Source organism: Falco naumanni, chromosome 19, assembly GCF_017639655.2.
Source record: "Falco naumanni isolate bFalNau1 chromosome 19, bFalNau1.pat, whole genome shotgun sequence".
Taxonomy (NCBI): Eukaryota; Metazoa; Chordata; class Aves; order Falconiformes; family Falconidae; genus Falco; species Falco naumanni.
In genome coordinates, this window is record NC_054072.1 from 913,935 (window position 1) to 934,527 (window position 20,593).

Sequence of the window (20,593 nt, forward strand, 5' to 3'; positions counted from 1 at the left end):
ACATGAAAAATACAATACTTTCATTAAAAAAAAACAAACAAGTAAAATCTCACATGATTAAGTTTGAAATTCATGACTTCTATTCAGTCATTTGCAAACATTCATGCGGTAAGCCAGCTCAGATGGAGGGTGGAATAGCAGGTGTCTCAATTAGATGATGCAGAGCTCCCTTCCCTCCCTTCCAGTCCAATCCAATCCATTTATGTGACTATAAAAAGCTGGCCTTAATGGCTTTTTACAGTGCCAACCGCAACATTTATTTTGCTTTAGAATAAGAAGTTTCCAATGCTTCAAGCACCCACCCCCAACTTAAAGTGAAAATCAGGCAGCAGTAACTATTGCAAAAGAATTCATTTATGTCTATTCTTCGTTATAAAAATATATTCAAAATGGATTTCAACATGTTCATTGTAGAAGATTTCATCAAATCTGTTCTTATTTCCTGAGGACCGCACAGCCTTGTGTGGGCTGTAGGTGCACTTCATTCACTGCTGTCTGGCTCCCCAGGAAAGCAAAATAACATGCAGGAGTGGTGATGCAATCTCCCAGCTGAGCGCCTATAAACCGCTCCACCAGCATACATGGAGAGCTGACCCCACATCCTCATTTTCATAAGGAGGACTACAACAGTGCTGGTTCACTTGGTAACTAGCTGCAGGCTTCGAGGCAGCTTGCCTTGGCATCCACGCAGAAAAGCATTTGAAGCAAGTGCTCACCCTTGGTGAGGAAGCATCCCATTGTCTTTAGCAGCACACGCTTAATGACCAAGCTCAGATTCCCAAATCAGTCTTCTGTTGTACTCTACAGGGCTCCAATTACGCTCCAGCTTCACGCAAGCTCCTGCGAGGATGTCTTGTTAATATTTGTTGACATGCCAAATAAAAAATGCAACCCATGGCTTCATTTGTCACAGTTATCTCTGTCAGGACAGAACTGAATTTAGCACTACCTGTGACTAATTTAGCTTTCTGCCAGGCAGCACATTCAAGGCCAAGAGCCAGGAGAGGCCCTGCGGGTCACCCGGGCCCTTTCAGAAACAAAGGGAAGAAGCGGAGAAAAAATCTGCAGCTGCTGGAAGCTTCCATTTGGCATTCTGGTCCACAAGCATGCAGACAGATTACTTCACCACAGCAGCTGCATATTTGTTATAATTTTTTTTTCCAACAAATTTGGGAATGCTAATTAGCAAACAGGATGCTGAAGTTTAATAGAAGGTTACTGCCTAATCTGTGTTAGTGTGAATGACCTACAGTCTGAGGCTAGATACTCATTATCAGACTCTGCTGAATTACTAAATAACTAAGTCTGTTGCCAATTACAAAACAGTAATTTATTTATGAAGTGCTTCCTGTCCAATAATATCTGCATGAGCTAAGTAAAATAAATACATTTAAGTCATTTTTAAAGATGCATTTGGGAGAAGAAAGGAGAAAGCCTGATCATATATCACTAAAAGTAATGAGAAACACTTTGTTTTTCTCATTACTTTTTATACAATTGAGGCTGGGGGTTCACATCCTCTACATTAGATGGTAGCTACACAAGACTATAGAGACTGGAGTTGTTGACTTTCTTTGGCCTACACAGAAAGTGTGGCTCTGACAGAAGACAGATTCAGAATATCTGTGTGAAGCTCCGGCTCTGAATTGCCCACTGGAGATCCCACCCGTCCTTACTGGCCGCAGAAGCTGACAGAGCCCGGCTTGCTGACCCTGGGCGGTGTACGCATACAGCTCAGACTAGAGGTTTACACTAAGACAGACAGCTGACTTAGACATTTTGTGTACATTACAGATTTTGCACGTACAGGACGTGTCTTGGAAAAGAAGTAACTTTCTCTTATGTCTCTCTCCCATTCACGGGGTCTCAGCCCCTCTCCCTGCAACAGGGAATATACAGTTTACCTATTTGCAAGCAAAGTTTGAACAGCTAGCTCAGAACGAGTACGTAAAAGCGTCACCACATTTCTCATTCTTTGTCTATTAGATGCTCACTTCATGTTCTTACAAAAGTAACCATGCTACACGTATCCAGCACTGCAGTTCGTCCCAGAAAACATTTGTGTAACAGAAATGTTCAGTGACAGTGTATTTCCAAGCTAGAATTTCTTGGGGTGAAGGAGTACATTAAACTGTCACATCAGTTCTAAAAGCTGAGGCAAGACCTGAAAAATATTGAGCGTAGATGGACACCATTGCAAGGTGGCCCAAAAGGAGTATGCAGGAAATTAAACTTTTTAAAAGGATGAATCATTTGCACAATTTATACAGATAGGAAACAAACTAATTCATACTACTTCATTTCTTATACATCACAACTGCTTCATGAGGCTTCCTGCAGCTCACTCGAGAATCCTTTTTAAGGGACCCATGATTACATCTCCATTTGAGATAAGCTCCAAGCTACCGTGCCACTGCTTAACACACAGCAAGGATCAAGGAGTATTCTTGTTACAAGCGACTGCTCTTTCAGACAGTTTCTCTTAAAGACTCAAAGCAAAGAAATGACAGGCTCCCATCCTGATTTTCATGTTGCTTCATGTTTCATTGCCTCCAGCACTCCTACCAAAGACATCTCGAGCAGCAGATGAAGTTGAGTTTCAGGTTTTCCTTCTAAGACTTGTTCTATTTGCTTTAAATTGACAGGTTATGATCTGCAGAAATTTTTTCACAGCAAAGACATGTTTAATAAATTAATTCAGTTCCCTCCATTTGTTTCCCAGCTTAGAGCAATCAGATGTCTGTTTCTCTACCAGATTCTTCCCTCATAACAAACTCAAAATCCCCACTAAGCATGGAGAAAGCTGAAGTTTTAGCAGTGGCTTTTTCACGATGAGGGAGGCAAAGGAATTGATTTGCTTTAAAAGAAGTCACATTGGAACTCTCAGGAGCAAAAGGACCAAAACCTACAGTACACAGTATACCCTTAGCTCCCACTTTAAGAATCGTGGTTTTAAGCATGACTTCAGCATGGGACTATATTTTCAGCTCATTTCAGCACAGCCTCCAGGGCATAGCCTGAATAGCTTGGTGGTGTTCAGGGGAAGAGAGTCCTCCTCAGAAAGCACTGAGCAGATCTCCCTGCAGCTGCTAAGTCAAAACTTGCTGGCTCCCACACAAAAGGAAAGGCAGGTGTACTGAAACATCTGCAGACCAATCACCCTGACAGTCTTTGCTCAGCAGACCTAGAGGCCAGATTCAAGCTCAGCCACTCCCAGCTCCCACCCTCTTCCTCATTCCAGAGGGACTTCTAAGTCTACTGCCTCTGTACACACAGAGGGGCGAAAGAGAGCTACTCCTCAGGACAAGGGGAGGAGGGAAGGCTCAGGCTGCCTCAACGGGAATACAGGGCAGTTCACACCAAATCACTGCAGACCAGAATAAACCCATGTCTTCACATCTCTAGAGTGATTTCAAGCACTAATCTCCCCTAGGCTCATCATTTTATCCTTTCTTCCCCTGTTACATCACATACCAACCATCAGCTAGTAGCCTAACCAATCACCTCGACACATGGCTGAGCATCCTTGCTGTACTTATTCCTACATAGGAATTGAAAGAAGCTTCCAAATCTCATGGACCTTTCAACATTAAAATGCTTTCCTGTGAACACAACTGCTCTGTTTGCTCGAGGAACACAGAGATGCTTTGCAAGGCTAAGAAAAGAAGGAATGAGGGAGCTTATTTTCTGGCTAGAACACAAACCTACAGATTCTTTGTTATTTCTATGGAGTGACTGATGTCCTTCTTGCCATTCCTTTTACACACCTCCTTTCTACCCAGCCTATTGCAATCACCCCACTCAAACGCAGGTGATCAGATCACAGATTCATTGCTGTACAATTATACTTGCTTGTGACCCTCCTTCTAGGGCTGGTCAACCTTCCACCAGTCAGCTGAAGCAGTTCTTGACTAGGTTCCTGGAGGGTGAAGTCGTCCCACTGTGTTCAGCGTAACTGGAAAGGGAGTCAGAACTGCTGCTGGATTTCATTAAAAACAGCTGCAAAGGGAATGCAGGGCTGGGAAGCAAACTAGGGGGTTTTGTTTTGTTGCTTTCTTAAATGACATGCAACACCTGATTGTCCAAGAGAATTGAGGCCGTAGCCCCACGCTTGGGCAGTGCCAGGAAAACCAATAAGCAAGGAATTGTACTCCATCTACATGTGAGAGCACCAGGGAAAATAGAGCCTGTGCTGAGGGAACAGTTTTGCTCCATACTACATGGTTGGAATGGTGTGCAACCACTGTTAAACAGAGAAATCTGAGACCCCCCGCCTTGGTGATCCTACCCTCCCCAGCTTCAAGTTGTATATTTCTCCTGTGTTTTATCAACTAAAAAGCCTATTCAAAATGAACAAAACATGTGCTTTTAAAAGGATTTCCCATCCTTCTTTGTAGCCATGGGAAGCAATCTAATTAGAACAGTTACGAGATATAACTAAGCAGAAAGAACAGAAGAATACTTAAAACTACCTGAAAACATACTGTTTCTTAGCAAATACTTGCACATTTTACAATTGAAATGAAAACGGGACACACATCCTCTCATATATTGCCTTTCCTGCTCAGTCAAGGGAAGTGTTGATCCTAGGTGACAGTGTATTAGGCTGCTCCAAGTTTTAGAGCTAGAAATAGAGATGCCTTATGAGGCACCCTTATTTGCCAGTAAAGATCATGGAGCCATTTACATGACTTGTATGAAAGGCATAGGACAGGCATCAATCCGTGTCGCTCCCTCTGTCAGCTGAACTACTAGCTCTTATCCCAGCCCCCCAGGAACAGGCCAGCTTTTACATGTTACACGCAACCCCTAGAGAAAATGCCAGGAATTGATCAATCTAAATCAGGAAACCTAGATCTGCAGAGGAAAACAGTAGGCCATTTGTCAGGAAGCCGAATGTAAGAAAGCAGATTTTTTTGTGATTTTGGCATACATAGTAGGATCCTTTCCCCCAGTCTAAACAGGTGAGCAGTGCAGCACATCCATCAGGACAGAAAGGAAGATAATCAAACAGAAAGACAGGGATCAAAGAGTGCCCTCATCCTTAATATAGAATGTGCACAACACATCTCTGCTGTCCCTGTCTGTCACAGCCATTTAATAAAATGTCATCATGTCCCTAGTCCATTCAGTCAGTTACTTTCCATCAAGGAGGGAATATATAAAGATATACAAAGATAATATTTGGGCTCAAAGTTTCCTGTATTGCGAGCTATTGATAAACTCCACCTTGAACTAGCAATATCAGTACAAAGGTCAGTTTCTTTGGACCAAATGTTTAAGTGATTTAGGAGCACAGGAAAACTAACCTTCAACTGTACAAGTTAACACAGACTAACATGCACACATACAAACACATGATTAAAAATACTTACAGAGTCTATGATCCCCTGAAGGGCTTCAAAACCGTCATTCACTGGAAAGACATGATCTTTGCTGTCGGCAATTCTAGCCAGCTGACAGAGTGGTAAAAGTAAATAAAACAGAAATGTGAAGAATGAGATAAATTAGCCAGAAGGCAGCAAATTAAGACTTCTCCAGATTCATCCACTTGCAAGTAAAAAAAACCCAAAAAACAAACAACAAATACTCCAGGTACTCCATATGGATTGCTAGTGCATTATCGTTTGTCAAGTACTGAAAAATTTATCTCTTTACCCTGACTGATTTTAGAAAGCTCTATATCAGGAATCAGAAAAGGCTTCCCTTAACTCTGAAGACAGGACAGAACACGACTTTCACCGATGCCCAGAGCCTAATGATCTTTATTGCAAAAACTGTCTCCTACATGACTGTAAATCACCCAGCACTGTAACTCCCCAACCAAAATAGGCCACAGCATCATGACAGACCACTAATGCAGCAAAACATTTCAGCACATACATCATTTAAACCAGGGAACTAAGGAAAATGATTCCATATTTTCACATATAGAGAAGATTAATGCAAGTCATACCCCATCTGGAGATATAGGCCTGATTCACCTTTCCTGTCAGGACAGAGGTTTGACTATTTTTCATAGTCTTAGGCATTAGAGAGCCAAGAAGAAGAAACAGGGAGCTAGCACGAGATATTTTCTGCCTGGAAGGAAAAAGGTAGCAGAAGAGCATTTGGAAGTCTACATGACAAGGAAAAGGGCCATTCATGAGGTGGTAGTAAGAGAAGGGGAACCAGGAAATCATCTGCAAAGAGTTACATGCAAGTTCACTTGTCTATGGCATGCTAAGGGTTAAGGCAAAAATATAGGCCCAATTCAGAAGTAATGAGCTCTCCATGCATCTGCTGGAGCAGAATCAAGTTTTACTGCTGCAAGGCCAACATTTGTTATAGCAATTCTCTCCCATGGCAGAGGTAACATCAACCCAGCAGGCCTCTTTGGCGTTTCCTGTAGCACTGCAAATTGGAGGCAGCAGACTAGCCACACATTCCTCCCTAAACCCCAGTGGCTCCACCTTTCCAGCTCATGTCACTCAGAACTCCCACTTCTCAAGCAAAACACCAAACTGCCAACCTCCTGGTTTGTGTCCAGAGAAATACTCCAGGCAACTCTCCCCTGCCTGCTCCAAGAAGGGTAGTAAAGCAACTTACTGCTTGTTGGCCAAGGTACAGCAGCTTCTGTAAACCAGGATGTTTACAGTTTCCTCAACCCATTCCCCATAGTCCTCCTCCCAGTGCATTCTGGCATTCGGACACAGTCATCCAATTCCAGTTAATTTCTTCAGCATCTAAATGGCTTCAAGTAGCAGCTGTCTTTGAGGTTTGCTACTCCAGATCTAGTCTCTTTGCCATTTTTGTTCCCTCTTTGCTTTCTCTATAACTTACCCTGGATTGCACTAGTCTCTGGTTTTGATTCCAAGGAGATTACTCTAAACCAAGTTTGTTTTGACTCCTTTTTGAATCAGTGTTTGAAGCTTTGTTAGAAAGCTGAAAACCTGAAAAAGTTCTACTCAACAACTATTTCAACACTCCACTTAGGGGCCATATAAGTGTTTCACTCATGTTAGAAAAATATAATGTCAACTGTCACACTTGGTGTGAAATCTAATTCATGGACATATTAACATTCATGTGATAAATTTAGAAGTCAGACTATCAAATGGGAAAACACTGTAAAATATTACTGTCACTAATAAAGCTGTTGCTTTTTATGGCATAGTTTTCCCGTGAAAGAAAAGTTGTACACAAACTGAAACATTATATGGCAAGACTTGAATTTTATGGCAAAAAAAAAAAAAATTCCCACAACCTCCTTCTGCCTACAGCTTAAGCCAGACTGATTTGCTGCTCTTCCTGTGTCTTTTTCTCTGCTTTTGTCCACCATTAGCAAGAGTCACTGTGGCATGCAGACAGAGGAACAGTTCTCCACATATGGATATTTAGACAGAAAGGGGCTGAAACCCAATAGCCAGACCAACACACCTCAGGCAGTCACTTTAGACAGTCAACACAAGGAGAGGAAGACCACTTGAGAAGTCTTGAGAAAGTGATTTAGGAGCATGTGCTTGTGTTCAATGTGTGCCTTTGCCAAGTACCTCAGTAAACTCGAGTGCCTCATTTACCTGGGTCTCATTGAAGTCTTTCACACCAACACAATATACTGTTGCTCCCAGGTCACGTGACCGATTAGCCTGGAACAAGGAAAGGTAGAGTGACGTGAATGCAAAATGTGATGGGATGCAGGTTTCTGAAAAGTCTTAATCATAAATTTAGTCTTTCTCTCTAAAACGAGCAATGGGGGGGGCTTACCACAAAAAAGCTTTAAAAGCTTTCCTCACTGATTCTGCAAAAACAGGTTTTATCTGCTACTAGGGTACCTATTTGTTTAGTAAAGCAAATCCCGTTATTTAGTGGGTTTTTTAAACCTAATTAGCTCACCTTCCCAGCTACTCCATCTTCCTAACATTTGTCTGTCCAACAGATGTAAGACAGACTAAATCCATTTTCTTTTCATCATTTAGGACATATGCCAGTATAACAGTAACCTAAAACATTTTTCTGTTTTCTGTTTCAGACGTGTGCCTGGACTCATGATACCTATAGGTGAAGAGACATTTTATTCCATCTCCTACAGAACTGTACTGCTCGGACTATTTACACAGCATCTCAACTAATAAAAGGAGAACATCCACAGGTTTGATTTTTCCAGGCTATTTCATTGACATGCAGATGTAGTTGCATTGACTATTCAAAAAGCAACTGTATTAAATTCTGTTGCCTCTGTAAGAATGAAGTCATTTAATCATATTTCATTACAACAGGAAGACTTGACCAAAAACCTATGCCCAGAAAAGATGGTAGCAAGTCAGATTATATCAGAAGACTGTAGCAGTTCAAATTGTTCAATAGCAAAATGCTTTACAAGAAAAGCATCATTCCAGTTCTATACCAAGAAACTTAAACCCAAACAACCGAAGCAACTCACAGCATAAAAGCTGAGTTCAGGACCTCCGTTCTACTAGCTCACTAGCTGTTTCTCCCCAAACCAACACAAATATAACACTCCTGACCTCTCAACTTGTTCTTTCACCTCTAAAAACAAACTTGTTTTTCTTGTGGATTTTTTATTTCAGAAGAAAAGATGAACAGTGAGGACCGGAACTCTTGATTCATGACATTTGTTTGTGCTGTAGCAATATTGGTTTTATTCTGCAAAACCATTCTTTCTGTTGTTATTGGATTTAAAGCTGCACTTTGGACAGATTGAGAGGAAAAAAGAAATCTGTCAACAGCAAATTCATGTAACAATACCATCTTCCAAGCTTAGGTCATCTTAAATTTGTTTGACTGACAAGTGAAAACTGGTTCAGCTCTTCAGAGATGACTATCAAAAGGACGTCAGCAAGAACACTATACAGCAAAGCTTGCAAGTGCTCAACCTAGTGTTTAGCTAATATTTTGCATAATATGCTAATTTAACAAGGGTGCTGAAAACACATGCTTGAATCTTGGAAATATTTGTGGAAACTTTGGATTTGATCCTCTGAAAGGCTTTCTGATGTGACAGAAGATTATAGGAACAACAGTCACCCTCTTTTTGCAGTCTTCACTTTTTGTGAAAGAAGAAAAGTCAAAGTGAGATCCACGTATTTCCCAGAACAATTCAGCAAATACTGAAACTTTTCAGCTGTAAACTATTCCTTCCCCCACATTTTTCTATTTTTTTAACTGGAAGTTTAAAACCCTCTCCTTTCCCATGAACAGCCTTAGTTTTGATGAGTCAGAAGCATTGCTACCTTTAATGTTTATCCTTAAGAATCATGTCTTAAGAACACCAAAGTGAAGTTCTGTCACTAGGGAAATATGTTTTCCCTATCTTTTGCCTTCAAAGCAGCAAGCCCAGACATTTCACTTTCTCCCTGGCTAAAAAAGTGTAAGACACTTACCTCCCTCTCAGAGTAGAAAAATAGGTCTTCATGGAGTTCTCCATCTGTCAACGCAATGATGACACTTGCAGTTCTGTAACCTAAATACACAAACTTCTTTAGTCTCTTGTTTGAGTTGTATTTTTTAAACTAGCCTAGATAACAACCCACTAGCAACCTGTCAGCACACTTAAAGGGTCAGAAACAATGGGCTTCAAGCCCTAACCTCCCTCCAGCCAACCACTTTTCAGAAGACTTGAATTTCTGCATACTTTTTTACACTTGGACACCTGCCTTCAATACCAGTTTTACACCACTCTCCTGATGTGCCAGTGATTTTTAACTGGCAGCCCCTTCTATTTCAGTATTTCAGACCAGTAGATTAGACCACAGCCATCAAGAAAACAAGGTGTTCCTAGTTATTTCCTGATTTTATTAATGCTGTCCATTCAAGAAATTCAGAGATTTTTTTTCAGCTTGTGATAAAAAGCACAGCTGGGATATGGTAGGAAAATGGCCTAAAATATGTAACATATTTCAGCAACATAGTTAAACCTTCCAATCTTCCCCTTGTATTGATTATAGCTTGGGGTTTACAAGTTTGTACTACTTTTCAGGAGTGACCAAATAGAATTAACTCATATTTCTGACAAGAGAATTGCTATAGATCTGAAGGAGTTCTGTAGGTACATCTTGCACACTGTTACAGAAAGATAAAATCTAAATATCTCAAGGCATGTAAATTATCAACCTTTAAATTTATATAGCCATCTAGGGCATTTTCCTGCCATTACCAGTAGCTGTGCCTTTAACAAGCTTCTGCCAAAGAGATAAAAATCCAAACAAGTAACTTATTTAATTACTACAGAATAGAGAACCAACACCTAGTTTTCTTGGTGCTACTTAGAAATCCCCAATTTTAAGTAACGTGGTAATGATGCAGCAAGGAAGTTGAGTGCCTGAGAAACAGTAAGCAACACTCAGGGCCATTCCTGTTGCAGATGCCTAACTCAAGTGCCTAGGTGCTTCCTGTAGGAAATGGAGAAAAGTGAGCACTTCTTGTACAAACGTAGGAGCCCAAATGACCTCAGAGATGCCTTTCTCCCTCCACTGGCTACTGCAGGAGCCTTTGGATCTACTGTAGGTTGTAGAAGCACTCTTTAGTGACTAGACCAAGGACAAACACAGGCCAACATTCAGATTTGAGGACCCAGCTGGCCACTGCATCTTGCATATGACAGCAACCTGTTTACATGTAGTACATATACTAGCATGTAAAAAGCATTATCAATCCCAAATCGAATGGTTTTAGCTATCTATTCCATTCTGCTGCAGTCATATTTTACAGGTGAGCCCCAAAGCTGTGTGGATGTGGTCACTACTTCATTTTATTCACAAGTGGCCCTGCAAAACCATTAGGACTGGCTTTGTACTGAAACATCTGGTTGCCTGTTTTTTTGGCTTCCAAGAAGATTGTTTATATTTCTACTTCAGGCTTTACAATGCAGAAATCTTTTATATTAATTGCAAGGAAGGAAAGGACAAACATTTTTGCAATTCTCTGCACTTACTACTAGATTTAGTAACTGCTCACTGAAAAAACTTTCACCTACCAGCACCTCCACATACCCATGTTTCAGAAGGAAGAAGAAATGGTTACCTGAGTCTTCAAGCAAAAAGAACAAAATAAGGTACTAGACAGTTTTGATAAAAGAGTAGGCACCTTCAGTCAGCCTGGCTTCTCATTTCTAGCCTGAAACTCATTCATTCTAGCTCTGGATCCTTAAAGCTCCACCTGTTCTTTTTCCTTTTCAGGGACAACTAGCCCAAAGAGCATTGCATTCCTGTAAGAATAGGAGCCACCTCCCACCTTTCCCGCAGTGAAGCTGCATTTCAAATCTATGAAAGTTAAGTCAAAAAGAAAGAGAAAAAAAAAAAATCAATGGATGAAGAAAGTGTCTCACCATGAACATTTTCATAGTAAATCTGTTCACTTGCCTGAAATTAAATCAAAATATTATTAGCAATAAATGAATAATAATACTTTGTGGGCATCTACACATGCACCAGAAAGAAAGAGAAGATGGCAGTGAGGATGTCATGTTTGTAGTCCACACATAACCTTGGCTTTCAGAGATATCTGCTTCGTGGAACAAGTTTCTTGCCTATGGTTCTGATTGCCTATGGTTCTTCAGTGTCTTATCTAAAGCATAACTCAGTCAGACCAACCCCAAGGTCACTGGCCAAGAATAACGTAGTCTCCTACTATTATGCTATCTGAAAATCACACTCACCTTCTGCCTTGAGAAACATTCTACGTCCATTGATAAATACTCCCCAGCACCTCTAGATCAGCTACTTCAATAGCAAATAAAAAAACTGCAGGGAGATATTCTTATGCTTCTGTCTCCCATTTGATCTATGCTCAAGCATATTCTGCAGGGTAGAAAGGCAAAGGCTTCAGTGTGCATCAATTTAAAATTAAGAAGTAGGCCACCCTGACCACACTTGACTTACTCATTTCATTTCTGTTCTGAATTTAAATTTGGGTTTTTTGGACTTCTGCAGAGTTTCTGAAGTCACCACACTCTGGGACTTGGTTTTGGACTCCTAGTTAAGAGCCAGCATCTCTGTCAGGTCACCCGAATTTTTGTTGTGTGTTCACATGCATTTTCAATAGGCAGGCAGTTCTGCAATCCTCACAAATGCATGTGTAGTACAGAAGTGGGAGGGGTTCAGGAGTTCAGGTTTAGAAAAAATCCTGAGCTTGTAAAACAAACAGGAGATGGCCAGAGCAAGCAATAACTTTTGGGCAGCATTATTTTTCTACCAGTGAGAACATGTTAGAGCCATGGTTTCAGCTCCCACCCAACTCTAACAAGCCTACTACAGCACCCATGTAGGACTCTGGGCAGCTTTCCACTCTTTGTGAACATGGTTCCATGTGGGATTGCAATGCCAGAGTCTTCTGCCTTGTCCTAAGCTGAAAAAGCTGCTCCCCCCATAAAAGCTGAAGGCAAAAGAAAAGTAGCAGGGTTTACAGCTCCCTTTTACCGGATCCAACACTGTGTACACTTCAGTGTGTCTATTGCATAAAAGGGAAATAGCCCCAGTTTCATACTAGACAATTATTAACCAGATTCATTTGTTTAACATTTCCTGAGGAGCACCCAGACACAGTTTAAAGGCACTATAGCATGCAACTAGTTACCCTTTCAAATCCTTCATGCATGTATGTGTCACCTCCTGGAAGGACCTTCTGCAGCTCTTCTAGACCCTGACGTATCTGTTCCCTGAAATGAATGCAGATGCACTGTTAGATCCAAGATCAAATTTACCAGGAGCTGATATCCAGGTGAAGAGATGCATGGTAGAACTAGATACAGAGAGGGGGGGGAAGACTTTAGCCAGTGTTTATACAGGCTAAAGTAATGTCTGGGTAGATGCCTTTCTAAGGATGTGGAAAACAGAACACTTGGGCTGCCGGTGTTCCCACAGCCTGGGGAAAGCATCACAAAGCAGCATCTCCCAGGTCAATATCCATACATTTCTTTCTAAATACATATTCCCTGTGTAACCCTGGTCAAACATTTGATGCAGAGCAGCCCACTTGCACCTGGCTCACTCCTCACTTAGGCTCTCTTGACATACAAATGTAATCAAACACACACAAAAAATGAACCAATCTCAAACCATCCTGGCAACTCCTGTTTGTTTGGACATTACACCTTCAGTTCCTGTTCAAAACTGACTTTAAGATTAAAGCCTTTCCCAATAGTTTACTACAATTCAGGGTATCTGTTTCAATCTTTTTAGAAATCCCAGGCACTGTGACAGATCATCTGCAGGCTAAACGGGATGGACGCCCCTTTGCTGTTCCATTGAGTTGCAGGCACCAAACTCTGGAAGCCAAATACAGGCCAAGAGTCTTTAATACCAAGATAACACCCTGCAATGTGTGGGGTGTATCTCTGAGCAAACTATAAAAACTCCATGGGAAACCGATTAAGTCGCTGCAATTCAGGACCACGCTGACATTGTAAGACTGAACGCCAGAAGGCAGTTTTGTCCCTGCATTTTTTAACTACCTCAGAAAATCCAGTTTGTGTGATCACAACTCTATCTCATGTTTGTGAGGCTGACTGCAGCAGGGCATCAACATATCAACATTATCCAGTCTACAGAGAGGTAACTCCCACAGGGAAGAAAAAAAAAAAAAAAGGAAAAGAGTATCTGCTTTTGCAGTAGGTTGAATTATCAAACTTTCAAGAACTCATTCTGTACCTCTGATATCCCAAACTTGTGAGACATGGAGCTTGTATATCATATGTGGGCTAGGGACAGACATTTCCTCCATTCAGCTACCCATGCACATACCAAGCTGAAGCTGAATATAAAATAAAGACCATTTCCTGTGATCAGAACTATTTTTTCAAACATGAGCACTGAAATTTTGAAATATACAACAAAAGTCTTTAAAATATGTCAATCCAATCCCATTAGAAGCACAATTTTTCCAAAAGGGATATTAAGCACCCATAATCTTCACATTCAGATGCTGATACACCACATGGAGACAGGGGCAAGGTAGAAGAGGTTTTGCCACTGCTCCAGCTTCCCAATTAAGAAAGGCCAGCGTTAACTAATGCCTACACCTTGTTTGTCAGTCCTCCAGTAAAAAACAGCAGCTCTCCAGTCAGCTGGCTTTTAGACTAGTACCATATCAATATCCTGTTCCCAGTCAACATTTCTAGGACAGCTGGATAAATATGAAATACATTTCCACATGGGAAACACTGAAGTCTCATAGCTTAGAGCCTTAACAGACTAGAGATCTTTGCAATGGGGTGTGCTCACAGGGTGGGAGACAGAAAGAGCCAGGGAACAGGTTCTCTTCTGGCCTCAAGTTAGATATGGTTCATTCTCTTTATACTTATTGCTGCAGTAAGTGGCAAGAGATGCTTAGGCTGGCTGGGTTTAATGACATTTTTCATGGCTGGTATGTATGTGGATTGCTCTTTAGGAAAGCGGCCAATTTCCTATTCATTCCTCTATAGTATGTTCTGGTATGCAATTTCATAGACATCCAATATGTAAAACACATGCTGACTTATACAGTCTTCACATGTGTTACATATATTTTTGCTCCACGTGGCAATGAAGTTAACAGAGGAAGCAAGAGTGATTAAAGAATCTCATCCAGCTCTCCTTGAAGTCAGAGTAAAAAAAATAAAATACATCCCATAGATTTTACTGGGATTAACTTAGGGATCTACAGGGATATGACGATATGACAGGAACATGCTTCAGAAACATGGCAATCAAGCCAGCACTTCCAGAAAATATACATGCTTGCAATCCACCCTAAACACTGTCTGTCTATAACATACCTTCCAACCTCCAAAGAAATCATGTTCGCCTCTACCTCAACAGTATGGATATCACCTACATCTTTCAAGTTTATTTTTATGGGAAGGGACTTTCACCTATTTGTTTGCAGAAGAAACTCCCTAAGGATGTTTCAAAGGCAGTAAGGCTCTTGTCTGGCAAAAGCCTGAAAATCTGTGGAAGGCAGACTCCCTCAACGAAAGCAGTTTGAGTCAAAACCCTAATTGCTGGCAGAAACACATTTAGAAGTTAAAATTAAGAAGGCAACCTCTGCCTTAAGAGACCTTAACGCATTCTAGCAGAACAAGTGTCACATGTGAAAATGGGCAGGCAATTCAAACAAATTCAGAAGCACAAAGGTGTCACAACACTGCTCACAGTGGACTGGAAATCATTGAGCAAGGAAGGTGAAAAGCTACAAGGACACAAAAGCTGCTCTGCACCTTTAGACCTCTTCTTACCTGTCTTCTGTTAACCTCATTAGAATTGTCCCTCTAGTTGAAAAAACAATGAAGGACATCCTCAGCTGAGGGCTGGAGAAGGAGAGGAAAAAAAGTAAATTATTCTGGTGGTCCAGACCAGAGCTTACCGTATGCTTAACACCGAACACACAGATTGCTATCTATATTACCACAGAATCAAAGGACGTCTGGGTCAGAAGGGACCTTAAAGATCATCTAGATCCAACCCCTGCCATGGACATGGACACCTTCCACTGGACCAGGTTGCTCAAATCCCCACCCAGCCTGGCCTTGAACATTTCTAGGGGTTACAACTCCACAGGATGAAAGACAAGACTAAGCAGCAAAAGGCGCTTTGCCTTTGGCCTTCCCAGTCAAGGCAAACCACGAGGATTCCTTCTTAAAGATGTAAATAGCATGTGCATCATGACCTTAGGACTGCTAAAGCAAGAAAGGCTTAAGTGCATCCTGGTATCCCCATGGAGACGAAAGAAGGCCAATTTTGTTTATCATAACACATTCCACCCATGGGCCTGGGGGATTTTTCACCCAGTCTCAAGTCACTCAGTGCCTGAAAGCTACAGCCTAAGGCCTCTCCCTGCAGACCCAAACTCCTGTACTACAGGCAGTAGCCAGCCGTCTCAGAAACAAGTGGATTCCTTCCCCACAAAAATACAATTTGATCCATGGAAGTCAGGCAGGAAAAAAGGAAAACTATTAGCTTATCTGCTCCTACATGACAGAAATCTGGGGAAAAGCAGTCAATGGGATAATCTGAGAAAAGCATTAAGAAGTCTCTCCCCCCCAAGTCCCCTGGTGGGAAGCAGCATGTGCTACTTGACTGTGACTGAGAGTGTGTCTCCTAGCCACTGGCACACACCCCCCTCCTCGTTCGCTCATCTGCAAAGCAGTGCTTCTTACCTTATGAACTTGCGGGCCAAATGTTCCACAAAATGATATATTTCATTCCAATGGTGCAGGACACTTCCTGATCTAGGGAAACAATTATTACAGGCAATATTAGTTTAATTGCTGCTATTGTAGTTTTCCCAGCCTAATGTTTTGTTACACATTGCTCAGCTAGTAATTTCTTTTTCTTTTGTTTAACACTCACTGTCCACACTCTTCCTTTAAAGAGATATTAAATTGTAAATGACATTTCCTACTTAACTTCGAAAAGCAGGAATAATTTACACTCCATGCAAGTGTCTGAGGCTACACTTGGCAATAACATATGGCAGTTATGCTAGACCTTCAGCACAGCCTTAAACAAATAAATCCTGTATGAGTGAAAACCCGTCTCTCTGCACAGTTTTTTAGATTAAATCCACCAACTCACTTGCCATACCATTACACAGAGCTTTTAGCTCAAGTGTATTTTGAGAATAAAATGCAGTTGGAGGAACAGATTATTAACCTTCTCTACCACTGTGCTGTATACATTATGAAATATAAAACACCTTAGGTCCATATGCCAACTGTCCTGGCTAATTCATTCACACCCCAGTTAAAGGCAAAACAATTTAATTTTGCATCACAGAAGAATAAACCATGGACTATAATAGGACTGGATTATTCTTCTTTATGCTGTAAGAACCAGGAAAAAATTAGGTTAATCAGCATCTTTCAGCATTAAATGCCCCTCCTAGTATGAAAAATTCTATGAACACTGGAATATTAATATTGGAAAAAATTCATTCCTAGAATCAGAAAATAAATATGTCATCACTTATTTAATCCATTGAATACAATTAAAATATTTATAAAGGAAATAACCATTTTAGTTTTAATAGAAGCTTTAGTGATCTGCAGCCTGAGGAAGAAAAGATGAGCATTTGAGAAGAGTGGGTTTTTTTTGCTTCACAGAAAGAAAAAGCATCAGACCTGACTCTGTTCTACCTTAGATGTGAGAATGCCAATGAATAGCCATGAATAGATTCACCCAGGCACTGCACACCTGGTACTGCCAACGCCAGCCTGGCTGCAAAGAGCATTACTTCACTTCCTATAAGCATAGCAAGCATGCTAAACACATTGTGCAGGTCATACAAATTTCCTTCCATTCTCCCCACACCTGGTTTTTATTTGCAGCCATTCAGTAAAAACTTTGGCCTTACCCACTTGCTCCGTGATACCTTAAGCCATTCTTTCTCTGTATGACCCCAATACATCCAAAGACAACCTTAGATGACATGCAATGAGGACCCTTGCACAGGTACAAAAGCATATAGACCGTGTGGAAAAACAGTGAATTCTCCAGCTCTCGTTGCACAAAGGAGTTGATACCAAATGCACTTTAAAGACAACCTTAAGGGGTTCCCAGTTTTGTCCATGATTCTAAAGGTCAGATTGCAGTGGAGACTTGATCATAAGCAAATGTTAATAGTGCTTCAGGGCTCTCTTTCCTTTCATCAGACAAGGACTTGAAATCATGACTTGTTCTTCATGCAAATAGGTATTGGAGAGGGCCAAAGAAACACTAGTAGCAAGGGTCTTGATAAACTGATTAAACCACACAGACAGTGGGAAAATTGCTGTCTTAGAACCGATGAAGGGCAAGGTACATCAGTACTTGCTTTCAAACAAGAAACAACTCCCGCTGCATGCAAACCGCAAACTGATAGAACGTAGACATGCCAAGCTCAGCCCCAGGTGCAAATTCCTCTGAGATGTATGGAATAACTCTGAGACCCTGAATATGACAGGCACTCCACTCCCATCAATGTCAAACAGCCCAAATAATTTCCAATAACTGGCCTGGAAAATAAGTATTTATTGCCTTTTACGGTGAGCTGTAAAAGAAACATTTGACTTTATAGCAATGCTTGCATCAGTCTCCGTAAGACACATGAAGCCAAGGCTTTGTTAACCATAAAAAAATTACTGCCTCCTTCAGTGAAATGTATGTTGCTACAGTCCATATATCCACCTCTCAAAAAAAGTACACCTCGTTAAAGTTTCACGTCTCGTCAACCATCCGGTAGCAGACATGTGAAGCCAGGACCCCTTCACACGTATACCCTAACCAACCTCCTCCAGGCCATCAGACAACACAACCATACTACACTTTATGTTAAGGGAAAACATAGCGCTCAGCCTCTGCCAGTACAAAGCCCTAACTAACCCCCACCTGCAACAGGACACTGCCCTAGAAGCTACGGTAGCTTTCAAAAGTATGGTTATTTCTTCTCCTCTGAAGAAAAGTTGATCGTCACTTAAAATTACTATTGCAGCAAGGCAGCTGGGAATGAGATCCAGCCACAGAGCACATAAGGTATGTAGGTCGTCATATAAAACTCCTGTCATTTTCCATGGCTCTGAGAAGCCATGCATTTTTTGAAAACAGCATTTGCCAGAATAAAGCTGAAAAACCAATAGCTCAATTCAATGATGTGCTAGTCAATAAGTCAATAGCACATCCTGCTGAAGTGTTTGCCTTTGCAACTGCTGTTCCACCAGTCTTAAATTGTTTGGGCAGTTTTGTCAGGTATGCAGTGCCGTTTAATTCTTCACAAAGCATGACTTCAGCTCCTGCTGCACCACCTCCCCTTCATCATTCTCACTCTGTTCTCCCGCCAACAGTCCCATCTTTATGCCCTCTGGAACAAGCCTCCAAGCATCTGAAGTTACAGCTTTTTTTCTGTGAAACTTTCCTACACATCTATGAATGTACAAAAGGAACAACCTGAAGTTCAAGAGCTTGTTAATGTTAAACACCTATTTTAAGGAGACTTCTTACCATTGCTACAATCATAAAAACAAACCCTTTCTATCCCACAAAAGGATGGTTTCTGCTTTCACTGAAGTAGGGCAATTGGAATACTCTACAATCCATTTATTCTCATCTCTACCAAAGCAAGCTATAAAAGGGTCCCAAAATGAAGGCTCACACTTTTGCTGACCATACATCATTCCTTCTAGCGCAGCAAGTTTTCCTCTGCAGCTAGACAACTTGCAGTCTACTTGCAGCTAAAGTCTCCATCTACTCAAGCCCAGCTGCCAGTGGCTATAAATGCCCAGGTCTGCATTTAGAAAAAAGTACTCCTCCAATACATAAAATACATCTTCTGAAGCACACTTCAGATTTCCTACAGTCTTCACTTGGCATAAAATGGACAAAACCAATAAAACTAACCTTTTGCAGTCAATGGAAGGTTTGAAAAACCAGCATTAGCTTACAGTTTTCAACTCCACAGCTTTCAGCTGTGTTACTTGGAAGCCCTGCAGTAAAAGCCACTTGTCACTTGTAAAGCCTCTCACAAAGCAGGCCAATACTCTGAGCAGGACAAGCATTTCTAAAGCCTAACTGTGAGGCAATAAAAGCCAAATTTAAAATCCTTATCTCTTTGCATTCCCAAAGACAAACAAGATGATCAGCGAGCCACCACTTTGCAGCTGAATGGTTGGTTGATGCTACAAACTTGCAGTTTAAGAAAAGGCTCATCGTGAGGATGCCAAATTCTCTTGCTGGAGAAAAGTCTAATAAATGGAAATTAAGATTAAGTAAACCATCATGCCTTTAACAAGGAAATGATACATTCTGTGGTCAAATGTGATGATATTTTCTACATCTAAACTAAATGTAAGGGTAAGAGACACTCCACACAGTTCTCCAGCCACAGAGAGCCGCACTCTGGCTAAACCCACCCTCCCGCAAGTACTTTTCTCCTACTCACTGTGACAAGATGCACCATAACCCAAAGCTGCAGCAACTCAAACCTTCTTACAGTTTGTCTGTCCTGCACTTTTTAGACTCCTTATTTCCATTTCTGTCACTGCACCTTCCCAAAACACCTGTGATTTTATTTAGTTCACAAACTGGAAGAAAACAGAATCAAGCCCACAAACTCTTATACAAAGACTTCACACCAGTTACACGCACTGCAGCTGACAGAAGTAGACACCTGATTCAAAGACTGATGTCAATCCAAATTGTCCTTAAACTTCCACAGTTTTGGACTAACATCAAGAAGTCTCATAGCTGCCAGAGATGGCATTGACCCAAAAAGTTTTGCAGCATCTTTTTATTGAGCTCTTTAAAAAATAACACAAATGAGCCAAAAAGTATCCTTTGTCTTTGCAAATACTTCAGGAGGAATTCTGAAAATACTACATAACACAAAGATGTTACAGAGATGATGCAATTCTTTGAGGAAATGTTACTATCTTTTACCACACTTCACATAAGAGAGTTCCCCAGAGATACTGTCAAATGTTTGAGGTTACAGGGTCTACAGAAGCCCAGTTCAGAGATTCTAAGTCCAATCTTAGTCCAAGAACATTCTTCTCTCCCTGATTGGCAGAGGATATTTATAAAACCAATGAATAAACAAGTAACCATGGTCTGAATTTACATTGAGCAGTAGATGAAGCGCAGAATGC

At 41.1% G+C, this 20,593-nt stretch overlaps 1 protein-coding gene across 1 annotated transcript in view; it reads right to left on the reverse strand.

Annotated features, from left to right (window-relative positions):
• The window catches only part of ANTXR1 (ANTXR cell adhesion molecule 1), a 111,135-nt gene that overhangs the window by 85,313 nt on the left and 5,229 nt on the right, over positions 1–20,593 (reverse strand). Inside the window, exons 2-8 of the mRNA XM_040618155.1 lie at positions 16,133–16,204; positions 15,212–15,283; positions 12,574–12,655; positions 11,327–11,360; positions 9,384–9,463; positions 7,560–7,628; positions 5,376–5,456 (exon numbers count right to left, since the gene is read on the reverse strand). Of these exons, the coding sequence (XP_040474089.1) occupies positions 5,376–5,456; positions 7,560–7,628; positions 9,384–9,463; positions 11,327–11,360; positions 12,574–12,655; positions 15,212–15,283; positions 16,133–16,204 (490 nt within the window). The remainder of the gene's footprint in view (positions 1–5,375; positions 5,457–7,559; positions 7,629–9,383; positions 9,464–11,326; positions 11,361–12,573; positions 12,656–15,211; positions 15,284–16,132; positions 16,205–20,593) is intronic.